We start from the raw sequence: 12906 nt of genomic DNA on the forward strand, positions 1-12906 counted from the left end.
GTTCACTCCATAAAGCTGAGCATTCCCTTTGTATTTGCTATCACTGCACTAGATGAGGCAAGGGTCTTGCAGAAGGAAAGCAGCATGTAATCATTTAGTTAAAATTATGTGTAAGGTATATGAGTGGTTCTGTCATTTTAAGTGCTTGACTTTCTGCTGCGTTTGGTTGTGGGTTGCCTGGCCACCCCAAATGTGCTGAGACCTTTTAGATGCAGCTTTGGCAGATTTATTTTCCCCAAAGCATTTTGTGGAGAGGAAAGAAAAAATGTTAGAACCAGGTTTCTTGTTTGCTTTATTGTCTTGCCTTTTTGACTACTGATTTTTAATGGAAGAAACTAAAATCCCAAAGACCAGTTGTTCCTTGCTTTTTATAAGGAAGGAGAAGGTTTTAACTTTTGCAGAGCTGGCACTTGAGTATAGTGAAGATGTATGGAAATGTTTCAAGGTGAAGAGAGCCATAATGAATATATTATATCTGTAATGTATCTGATGAAGAAAGAAGAAACATTTTTTCTCCATTAAGCTAATTCTTGAAGACAAACTGTTTGATCATGTTTATGTTTTCCATAAGACCACTTTAAGTCTCATATAAGAAATGCCACTTAATTTCTCAAACTAAACTGGAAATTTATTTTTAAAAAATAAAGCATTATCTACATCTGAACTTATCCCTATAAATTTTGATCCCCACTCTTAATGATCTCTTTTATGTGTGGCAAATGTAAATACGTTGCTATTTTATATTAATAATACTCTGCATCTAAGCCTCAGAGTAAAACCCAATCAAAAGGAATTGCTAAAATTATTTTCCACTTCCTCTTGTTTTATGTTTGTTCTCACACTTTTTTAAAGTTGCATTTGCCATTTCTCAGGAGAATAAATTCATAAATCTCGTCTGCTTTGGTGAGGGAATTTGTCTCCTATATTTGTATGTCTTCTATATCACACAGTATTATGGCATCACTTACAGTAGCTATTTTACTTTGTAAAATCAGTTACAAGATATTAAGTGAATATCAATTTATCAATTTAAATGGACCAGATACTAGTTTTTAGGCAATTTGCCTAAATTTGCTGTTTTAGAAGATGTCAATACCATGACTAGTGGGGAGTCACTACATTTTTCAAATAGCACTATGTAAAATATGGAAACATTGAATGATTGTTTTAAATTGAAAAGGCTCTTTTGTCATTCTCATGCATGTTTTAGATGAGACATTTTTCTCCTGAATTGGAAGGAAATGAGATAGTAGCCTGTCTGTTCATAATGTTACTCACTTTTCCTGGTTACATGCATTTTTAAGTGACTAAAATATCTACTTTTTCTTTTTTTTTTTTTTTTAAGAGCTAACTTCGGAAGAGCAGGAGTCTGGTTTGCTATTTATCTACTTTAATAGGCAGTATTTCACATGAAAGAATCAGTCTGGCTTCTTGTGAACTAACAGTGATAGGATGCAGGCATCATAAAATACCATGATTATGTGCCTCCCAGGTATAATTCTGACAACCATTGAAGGAGTGCTGCAGCCAAATCTTGTTGGTTTATCCATCTATAAATTTATTCTCTTTCTTAGACTGTATTTTGAAGCATTTTAGTGAGAAGTTCAAACTTGGCATTGAAGAAATAATACCAACATAGATCTGTTTCATAGTTTAACTTCAATGTGAGTAACAAGATATTTAAACAGATTGTGAAAGTAATTTTTCCTTAATACAGTTTACATACAGTTCCTTATATTTTAAGTTGAAGTGACTGTAACTGATCTTTTGTGCCTACAAATGAAGACTATTTTAATAATAATCTGCTCACATGTGACAGAAGCATATATATTGTCATCTAATCCTTTGTCCAAAGACTCTTGCAATATGTTCTCCAGGCTAAGAAAGTAAACTTATTACCTTTACATGGTAATTGGGCAAATGTTACATGAGATTCTCTGTCTAAGTGATCTCTGTGATTTTTCCTTTCACATTCATCCTGCTGAGTCTTTAATGGGTGTAACTACAAGGGCATTTTAGCTTGGATCAGGAGCACTTAAGCTATTCTGAATTCAATCTCATTATTGTTCCTGCTTGTTTCCCTGTGATTCCCCCAGCCAGAGCATGGGGTGCCACTGGTTACAGGAGGAGGCAGTGGGAAGCTGGCTGGGGGAGCACACAGCATGTGTCTGCAGGAAAGGGCTGGCTCCATGGGACCCCGAGAGCAGCTGAGCTGCCTTCTCTGAAGGGTGCTCAGCCTGGGGCCACGGGGTCTTCAGTGCCACAATAATCATAAATGAGACATACAGCAATGCTGGCATCCACATTGGAGTGATCCAGTTGGAATTCTGTTGCTCCACCGTGCTCCAACTCTGGAGTTGCCCGCTGCCCTCTCTTGTGCAGCTTTATATTGGGTGTGCACAGTGAGAGGTGGTGGGAGCGCAGGAACTGTCAGGTGCTCCTTGTGTGCCGACATTACGGCCAAGCTGCTCACAAGGCAGCGCCATCCCCGTGGGGCAAGAAGCAATAGTGATGTGACCCCATGCCGTCAGTTAAGAGTATGTTGATCAGTATTTTGTTTTTGTCTCTCCACAGTCACCAATTATAACAATGTGGTAGAAGCAAACTCAGACTCAGATGATGAAGATAAATTGCATATAGTGGAAGAGGAAAGTGTAACGGATGCAGCAGACTGTGATGCTAGTGTGCCAGAAGATGACTTGCCAACGGACCATATAGTATTACCAGAAAACAGTGAAAGAGAAGGGAGTACAAACAGTTGTTGGGAAGATGAAGGTATGTTCATTTCTACTGATGATACTATATGTAGAAAGTTTTCTAAAATGAAGGTTCAGTAGAACTTTTTTTGGTCCCTTTATTACTGAAATAATATGTAAGATTCACAATCAAAAAAGAGGTTTTATAACATATTTATTATACCATACTTCATGTTCTTCATTTATTATTTGAAGCAGATTCAGAGGTGCATTAATTCTGTTGGCATTGTTTAACAGGAGCTTCCAGACTGTAGATGCAGCATTCCAAAGGCTGATTAAAGACTAGTTACTTGATCTTGGCTTTTTCGAGTCTTTGTCTGGCAGGTCTCTGCCAGAGCTCCTTGTAAGGATTGGCTCAGCTTGGGGAGTAAGCAGTAAACAAAAAACATGGAAAAAACCAATCAGATATTAATTTCTCTCTTTTTCTTTGTAAAACACGGGCAGAAGAAAAATTTTAGATTATTAGTTTTAGAATTGGCTAGGTAAGTCATAATGAATAGTTATTTTGAAAACTCTGGAAGGAAGGAAGTGTTATATATATTATGCAGCAGGTTTAGAAGCTGAAAATTTTAAGCAGACAGGAAATGGGCCTTTTTACTGTGGAATCAGATACTGAGTTTCATAATATCACACAGCATGCTTACTTTTGAGCCAAATTGGGATAAATGCATAAATTAGTGGAATTTACTGTGGAATTTGGCCTTAATGCCCTGAAAGATACAGAATGTTTTTGAGCATATCTGAACTCCAGCCACAATTCCTAGCATCCACCTTTTAACACTGGTGGTTTAATACATGGTGCATGACCTCACATCTGAATAAAAGGAAAGCAGTCATATGGCCCCTTAACTGCAGTCCAGCTGAGAAAGAGCAGCTGAGACTTCAAAGAATAGCATCAGCTCAGCCTGTTTTTGCATAGCTGCTACTGCCAAGGTATGCTGTGCTGGGAAATTAGTATTTTGGAGCTAAATTATTAGGTAGGTAATTTTCTTAGTTCTCCTGTAATATCTTTGCTCTCCTGCAGGCTTCAGAAATTGTGGTTACATTAAAGTGGGTTCTAGGTAGGTTTGAACCCTTGTAGCACAGGTGTAAGAAATCTGAAAAGGGGAAGGAAGAAGAGCACTGGCTCCCAGACATTTAGGATCAAGACCTCTTGGACTGGATGTTTTCTGGAGAGGTACCCATCACACAGCATCTCACGCAACTTTCTGGGGGTTTTCAGGGTTCTAGACATGTGATGGCATCTTTTTTGACTCCTTATGTCAAATGTACCATCTTTAACCCTAAAAAAATGTTTGCTAAAATTCTAAATTCTCTTTAATTTTAAATTCTTCTGTGGTTGAAGATTTGCGATGTAAACAATGTTTCTTAGCTTTGGAGTTTGCTAATGAAGACAGAATTTCATTGGTAGCCAGATAAAAGATTAATCAATTGCCATACAAGCTTGCTCAATAACCACAAATTTTCTCTGTAAAAATTATGTAGTCTGAAGCTTCTTTTTTAGGAGTCTGGAAGGTTTGTTTAATTTGATAATAGGGTTTTTTTAAATAAACAGTTGAAATTTGCTGGCAATGGCTATATGAGAAAAGTAGGCTACATTAGGTTTTATGGAGCTTTGATTTGCTAGGGTAGAATACTGTTTACTCTATTGGTAGCTTTCCTAGAAGGAAACGTATGAACTGAAAATCACATCATCAGGCTTGGTTGCATGTTAGAAATATGAAGAGAGAGGTACTGAATGCATGATCTCTTGCATACAGGGAAATGTACTGGGGTAGATGGTGTGCAGCTATCTTCAAGACTGGTGATTATCTTTAGAAAAATATACTCTACAGCAGTTTCAGTAAGTTGTGTTTCATCAGTAAAGTAGTACTCAGTAGTTTGGGTTTAGCTGAACTTGACAGAATGAGTTTTTTGCATATTTATTCTGTTCACGAATTGCCAAGAATAGAAACAGCACACATAACATTTCTGTATCAGATTAGTTTCCTTCCGTTTCCAGTCATTCTAACTGAATTTCTAAAAGACCCTAGGAACAGGTGTTTTAAATATAAGGTGTTTCTCAAGAGGTTTAACTGAAACAGTCCTATGGGTTTAAAAAAGTGAACCATGTGTATCCTGTACATATTGTTGACGGTGTGCCTGCATTCATGTGTGCAATGATTCTCTAATATGATTTTTCTTTGCTTTAGTTAGAAGTAAAACCTATGCTACAATTAAAAGTAAAAAAAAAAGCAGGAGTTAAACTTATTGTATTAATGCTCTTAAAGGAGCATTATTATGTACTATAAGAATTTAGCGAACCTGGCGGTCTCAGGACTGGAACTAAGATATCTTTGAAAAAAATATAAATATGTTTTATGTTTATATGCTTTCTGGAGTTCAAAAATTCCTTTAAGTCATCAAATTTTAAGTTGAGCCTATATGCTAAAAAGTGTGTGCTGGCATTTGGTGGGTTGTGTGCAGCATGTTTTTGATCAAAAAGCAAACAAACAGTCAGTACTGCAAGCTGTAAATAGTGCTTGCTACATGAATATCAGAAAATTAGCTCTGAAGAATTTGAATTAGAAACTCTCTTGATGGGATTTGGAATTTTTTTCCTTCTCTGCAGATAAAGACTGCAGTAGAAATTTCAGTGAAGTTTGTCTTTCTGCCTACAGCCAAAATTTCCACTTTGCTAGTGGTTTCAATTTGATCAGTTATCTTAGCCATGCAGAGATCTTTACTGTCAGCCAATGTCAGTAGTTGTCAGGCTTGTTTGCTGCTAGTTAGCACTGTTCCCTGTCATCTGAAAATCATCAGCATTTAACCCTGGGAAGCCCCACTGTGTCTCTTAGCAGTAACTCATAAGCACTGATGAGATGGAGAAGCCCAAGATCTTGTTTTACAGCTATCTGGTATGTTCAGCTGCAATACCAGGATGGGTATTCATGACCTAGATGCTATTTGTGGAGACCTCTATTTAAGCTGTCATTTAGCAGGTAGCTTGAATTTCCTCTGGAACTCAGAGCTGTGACTTCTGCTTGGTGGAACAATGTTTTAAGGTCTGTTTCCCCATCATCACATCCCACATCCCACATCCCATCCCATTCTGTTGTTTCCCAGCTGTGTGATAACTGGGCTTCTGAGGGCATGATTGCAATGTTGCCTTTATTTGTGGACCATACATAGCTATAAAGATGTATATCTACTTAATATTTTTCAAATTATTAATTATTCCTACAGCATTTCCCTGTGGAAAAGGGTTTCTCTCTGTCTTATACCCTACTTTTAGCTATTGGGAGGAGACAGTACCAAACAGAGGTTAGGATTATTAGAATTGAGAGGGAGTTTAACTTCGCTAGATTAATCTATAATTCCATAAATTCCTTGACATTCTCTTGGGAAGCATAACTTATATTTATACTAAAGCCAGTGGAATTTACTGGAGACCCTGTAATTTAAATTTCCAGAATAATAACTTACTGACTGATATTCTCCCTGTCATGTAGATCCTATTTTATAATGGAGAAATATCACAACTGTCAAAAACCCTCCTTAAAGGAAAACAATGGATTTGTATTTGTGTATTGTGTTTGATTTTAAGAAAATTAAATTTTGGGTTTAAACTTGCTTTGTGTCCAGTCATCCATCTGACAAACTCTGAACCAAGTCTGGTACCATGAGCCAAAATTTGAGGGGTTCTTTTAGATGTCAGTTGAAATTAAGGTAAGATTTAAGAGTTGCAGTTTCCTTTTACACACATTTCTTGTTTAAAGTAAGAAACATGTTTGAATTGCCACTATTTGCAGATACCTTGAGTCTGTGGGCTTTGGTCAAAGTAGGCAGGATTAAGCTTTTCCTTTGAGAAAGCTGGTATTATTTGAGAACTTAAAAGTTCTCCTAGGATTTATCATCTTCCTTCCATAAAGAAGAAATTAAAGAGCTGGCATGTTCTGGGCTTTTGACTTGCCAACCTAAAGGATTTCTTCCTGCACTGAAGTAAAGTGAAGTAAGGTAAATAGAAGAATAAGTAATAGAAGTGTAACCGTTGTCATTTCAGGTCAGAGCAGCTGTGTGCTCTAACCTTCTGCATCACCTGGAAGGCTTTTTCTAGATTGTAGGTCTGAAGCATCCAAGGTTTCCATAATGAAACTATGAAATAACACTTCAGTTTCACATCTATTGCCATAGCATAATACTGATAAAGAGCAAACCAAGCATTGTAGCTCTCCTATGTACTCCTGCTGTGAGCCAGGTGCCGACAGAAATGTCAGCACTGGCTTTTCCTGTGGGAGCTTCCCAGTCCAGGCTAACCAATGAACAACTTGGCTGTTTATTGATTTGCACCAGCAGCCTGTAGTGAGTTAAAACCTCCACACTGCATCCTTGAGGGCTGCAGCTCAGCAGAGCTGGCAGAGCTGGGGCAGCAGGTTGGCTCTGCAGCGTTGGTTCTGCAGACTCATGCCGAGTATTGGAATCGATACGTGAAGCATATCTGCAGTGCACAGTTGTTCTGGAGGGGGAGCACGTGCTTGAAATCTTTTTTTTTTTTTTGTTTAATTTTTAAGGCAATCACAGCCTTAAGTGGTTTCCAGATGATTTGCAAGAAAGAGAACACATTAGGTTTCTGTTTGCAGACATTACCAGCAAATTATCAATCATTTCTGAAAACCGCTAATTGGAGAAAATAACATAACTGCTTTTGTTTTATGGTGCTCTGATTTCTGGAAATAATATTCCAGTGTATCAGATGGTTGCATTTGTAGATGGGATCACCTAAGTAGCTGACTCTGTATTTGCTGGTGAAACATACTGTCCATGGCTTACCTCTCTTCACATAATGGTCAGTGTTTTGTATTGCTTCCTTTTTAGGTTTGGTTTCCTTAAGTATGAAATATCTTTGTAGTTCAACTGATCACACACTGCTGAAATAATGTGTCATCCATATTTTTGAAAGAACATTGTGTTTAAATGCATTTCTAAACAATACAGAAATTGAAAGCTCTGATGTAGAAATAACTCAAGTATATTTAGTTGTTGGTGTACATGTGGCTTTTGTTGTTGTTTTGTGGGGTTTTCTTTAAATATTCATTCTTTTTTGTGAAATGTGCTATTTCAGCTGGAAAAGAAAGAAAGGAAATCCTGGGGCCTGAAGCTCAGACAGATGAAATTGGATGTACAGGTATTTCTTTGTTAATCTGAGTCCCTTATTCATAAAGTGCTATTGAATTTTGGTTAGGTGAATATCATTCTGAAAGCTTTGGAATTCTCCCGCCTCTGTTTATAAAAGTGCTTTGATTTTCCACGCTAGAGGTCTTAAACTGTAAACACTGTTTTAGCTGAGGAAGAAAGTCTGGGCATCTTTTGGTGTCCAGGGTCTGGCGGTGTAGGTGACCAGTGACACAGAGCAGCCCTCCCTCCCAAGGGCTGACCATACAGCTCCAGCAGCACTGCGTCTCCAAAGGGCAAAACAAGGAATAGCAATGGTCTTACACGTAGGTGTCAACAGGTGGTGTTTTAAACTATGAATAAATACACAAAAATAGACTTAAGCTAATACTGCATTTTATTATCCACTCCTCTGTTTGGACTGATTACACAGAAGGCAAAATAAAATGTGTACTTGAGTTTCAGACTCAAACAAAAACATATGGTTTGTTATTTTTCCATTTCTCTGCTTGACAGAAGATTAATAATATCCCATCCAACTTCTTAAAAGTTCATGGAGCATTTATTTAATGCCCTTATTAGATAGGTAGATAATATCAGAGTAAGTCTTATTTAAAAGCAAACCCACATCTAAACGCATTGGTATGTTTTAAACTCTAGTTTCACACGTTCTTTTCAGTTCCTCTGAAGTCAGTTCTCGTCACATAAGTATGGAGAGCTGCATTATTCATTGTATTACAGTCTACATGTAAGAGACTGCCTTGTGTCATAAAAAGATTGTGTCAAATTGTAAATTGAGAATGTGACTTCACACTGAGAGATGAATCATAAAACTTCTCTTTCCTATTAAAAATATACCTCACATTAATAGTGGAGAACATCTGTAATGATTTAGGGTGCTGCAGGCAGAGCTTTCACGGAAGATTCCACCATGGTAAAAATAAACTCTATGAACAACGTATTTAGGCAAATACTTGGGATCAAATATTTATCATACAAGCATTAAGTAAAATATTTAATTTCTTATTTTCTGACTTTGCAATACAGTTGTTCATTGGGTTTTAACTAGAAAATGTTGAAGGTTGTTAATTAGATCTGCAGCCTTTTTGGTAGCCGTTTTCAACACCACAGAACAAGCCAGTCAGAGTTTAAGTTTGCTACAGTTGTCTGTCCAGGTTTATACTAGATTTCAATATCTTCTGAGTTTGTGCTAATGAACAGCTATAAATAACATTTAAAAAATGTGTCTTGAAGGCAACAAATGTACTTTTGCAAGCACAGGAGCCAAGATGGTAAACAGGTCCTCCAAATACAAGGCCTAAATCATAATTAATGTTACATTTAATATTTTTAGGGAAATTGAGAAGAACAGCTAAATTTGAAATGATAAAAATGCACTGAGTTACGCAAACTGTGCTTAGTCAAATTTTTAAATATCATTATGCTACCAGTTCTTCCAAAACATGGCATAATCTGACATCTTAAAAGACTTGACCTATGCTAGTATCTGTCAAGAGTGTTTAAACACTTGGCTAGAGGGAGATTTGGCAGTGTGAATTACTGAATCTCGTTTATGTTCTTTTTAAACTTGATTTTGTATCTTGTGTCTTTTTTTTCACACGTAGTAAAAGAAGATGAATGTGATTCTGATGCAGAAAATGAGCAAAACCATGACCCTAATGTTGAAGAATTCCTTAAACAAGAAGATACAGCTGTTATCTACCCTGAAGCACCTGAGGAGGACCAGAGACAAGGCACGCCAGAAGCTAGTGGTCAGGATGAAAATGGTACATATGTCATCAGTTCAGTTCTTATGAAATCAGTTGTACTCACTACTTGACCCAAAACTTCTGCTGTGCTTAAGACAGCAGTGCGTATACACGCAACTACAGAGGAAAAAAATCTAGTTAAATAATTATAAGAGGATAGGATCATCATGCAAAAAACATTGCCACTTGATTTTGTAAACAAGACATGCACTGGGATTCACTTGTGTGAGTACCTAAATGATAACCTAGTCATTGAAGAGAGAAGTTCGTTTTTTCATAAATCCCTTCAACATCCGTATATGAAAGAACAGAATAAACATTTATTAAATATAATAGAAGCAAAGCAAAATAGTACAATTTTATGTAAGAATAACTTAAGGAGAGTTATAACATGTTTCTTTCCTTTTTTATATTTTTTAACAAAGCTCCCAAAAGGACATATTAGATAGAATTTCTTTTATTGGGTAGCCATTCTATGACAGGCTTTTGGGGTTTTTTGCCTGAAAGGGCAGCAGCAGAGAAAAAGGAAGCATTTTTCAACAAAAATGTTTATATGAAAAAAATAATGACCTGTTGTTATTTTTAAGTAGATATCAGTTTTTTTCCCTCTGAAGAAGTATCATGCTTAAGGTGTTCTGAGTGAGATGAGAGGTTACACTTTGTTCATTTCTTTGTCATGAAATATTTGAAGACAAATGCTGTTGAGATTGGTTTTGCATTCTGTGTCTTTTCTCAAGTGTTCAGCTTAGATAGCTTCTATCAATTGGAGTATTTATGATTTTTCAAGAAAAAGTAACAGCCTATGTCAGTTAGGAGTTGTATTCTAGTTGTTTTAAGAAATGAATAAAACTGAGCAGATAGATGTCATTGTAGATGTAGTACTATACTGGAGTCTGAGGGAGAGCAGTGAAAGAAGTAAAGATAACTTTTTTGTTCTGCTCCTCCAGAGATTTTATGCTATTACAGATTTTACTTTTAAAAGTGCATTCATTAATTTAAGATTTTAATATGTGGTTGCAGTGGCACATATTGTCAAGTTAGTTTTACAGACTTGTCATATGATTTCCATGTAATCATTAAAAATACACATTTGTATTAATCATTTAAATTGGACCTATCCCAGTAACTTCACTGAGAAGTATTGTGAAAATCACAATGCTGAATAATAGTGTTTAGTGTTTTAATCATTTTGGAACAGAAAATGCCAAAAATATAGTGACATTTGGTAAAGATGCATGCTTCCTAACTGGGAAAGTAGACAAGAGAAGTGACAGAATCAGATTTTTTTGTGATTTTGGGAAACTGTTTTCATTTCTCCATTTCCTCCAATGGAAACAGAGTTTAAATTGACGTGCTTCTGACATTTCCACTGAGTTGTATTTGTGCTGAAATGGAGTATTCTTTATGTCATATGAGTTGAATTATAGATGGTAAAAAGAGAATTGAAGGGAAGCATACTTGGTCTACACATGTGGGGATAGCTTTATTTTTGGACAGTTCAGCTAAACCAGAAAAAGCAGAAATGGAGAGTACAACAAAAAAATCCCTGTGAATAGGGGTTATTTTGATTGTTACTATAACAAGTGTAAAAGAACCTATATGACAGAAAAAGTGGTGATTTTTAGTAATAAGGAAAAGTGGTCTGATTGCTTTTCACTGTTGCAAGATCAGTGGCACATTCGGTAAAAATTAAGTTAGTAAATTCCACACAGAATGAATTGCTACTTCATAGAACATATTACCAATCTGTGGTGATAACAGCTGGAAGAGGTCATGAAGGTAAATAATTCAGAAGTACTTTCTAAAGTACTGGTTCATTTAATGAGCATTAATAATTCTTACAGTTCTGAAACTTAAAATGACAGCATGTACAAATGTGCCCCTTGTGCGTCAGAGCATAAAATGTTAATCAGTAAAGACCTTCCACTTTTCTCATGCTCAGCACAGTGCATAGGTGCATCCTTGCAACATTTGCTTCCTGTTTGACCTGAAGCAAGGAAGAGTAGCATGGTCATTGGAGGATATCACACCTATAAATTGATGCTTTGATCAAATACAACAAACCCTATTTTTATTTGAACATACCTTTATCAATAAATTTATAAAGAAGTATTTTTTTCAGTCCTTTAAAAAATTAATTTTTCAAGGATAGAATGAGTTACTATGTGGAGAGCTAAACATATGCTGGCAAGAAGGGGTGGAGCTAAAACTTCATAAATGGTGACTTCTTGAAATAGACATGTGAAATTAATATTTAGCTTCAGTCTGGTTTCACTTTTCCCTGTACTGGTACAGAAGTACTTTATGAAAGCCAGCAGAATAGATTCCGCAGATCACATTAGACTCATATTTATGGCCACACATTTGATCTGTCTGCTTTCTGTCCTGCAGACAGTTTATCCTGCTAACACATACATATCACATACATTTGAATCATAGAATGGTTTGGATTGGACAGGAATTTTAAAGGTCATCTAGGTCTAACCCCTCTGAAATGAGCTGGGACATCTTTACCTTTATTGTATTGCTCAGAACCCTGTCCAAACTGGTCTTGAATATTTCCAGGAATGGGACATCTGCCACCCCTCTAGGCAACCTGTTGAAGTATTTTACCACCCTTACAATGAAAAATTTCTTCTTTATATCTCTTCTCCATCTACTTTATTTTGGTTTAAAACCATTCCTCCTTGCCCTATCAGCATATTGTGCTGACTCTCTCCAAGGTATATTGGGGCAACCATACCATAGTGTGAGAGCTTGCATAATACCCGTGGAAAAAAAATCTAAATTATCACTAGTTCTTCTCTAAAACAAATGGAGCTCCCAGCAGCTGCATGTTTTCTTACAGTAATTGGCGTAAACATAAAGCCTGTTTGTTGCTGGTAGTAAGTTTGGAACTTGTTTATTTAAGTCTGGTGCACTGTCTCTCCTGTGTAGGAACACCTGACGCGTTTTCCCAACTGCTCACCTGCCCGTACTGTGATCGGGGGTACAAGCGTTTTACCTCTCTGAAGGAGCACATTAAATACCGCCATGAAAAGAATGAAGATAACTTCAGCTGCTCCTTGTGCAGTTACACGTTTGCGTACAGAACGCAGCTCGACCGCCACATGACATCTCACAAATCAGGAAGAGACCCAGTAAGTGGCATTTGAATTAAGGGTTATTGTCCTCGGTAGTAACGCTGTGGTTTGTGATGTGGGCAGAGCAGGTAAACTGTTCACAGCAGA

At 36.7% G+C, this 12906-nt stretch overlaps 1 protein-coding gene across 7 annotated transcripts in view; it reads left to right on the forward strand.

The window, feature by feature from the left end:
- The window catches only part of ZEB1 (zinc finger E-box binding homeobox 1), a 120254-nt gene that overhangs the window by 93534 nt on the left and 13814 nt on the right, over positions 1–12906 (forward strand). For 5 of the 7 annotated variants that reach the window (XM_068172929.1, XM_068172937.1, XM_068172981.1 and 2 more), the window contains exons 2-5: positions 2575–2775; positions 7858–7920; positions 9533–9694; positions 12614–12816. In XM_068172929.1, coding sequence (XP_068029030.1) covers positions 2575–2775; positions 7858–7920; positions 9533–9694; positions 12614–12816 — 629 coding nt within the window. The remainder of the gene's footprint in view (positions 1–2574; positions 2776–7857; positions 7921–9532; positions 9695–12613; positions 12817–12906) is intronic. The other 2 variants (XM_068172954.1, XM_068172963.1) reach the window with 1 other exon arrangement.

This window comes from Anomalospiza imberbis, chromosome 1 (assembly GCF_031753505.1).
Source record: "Anomalospiza imberbis isolate Cuckoo-Finch-1a 21T00152 chromosome 1, ASM3175350v1, whole genome shotgun sequence".
Taxonomy (NCBI): Eukaryota; Metazoa; Chordata; class Aves; order Passeriformes; family Viduidae; genus Anomalospiza; species Anomalospiza imberbis.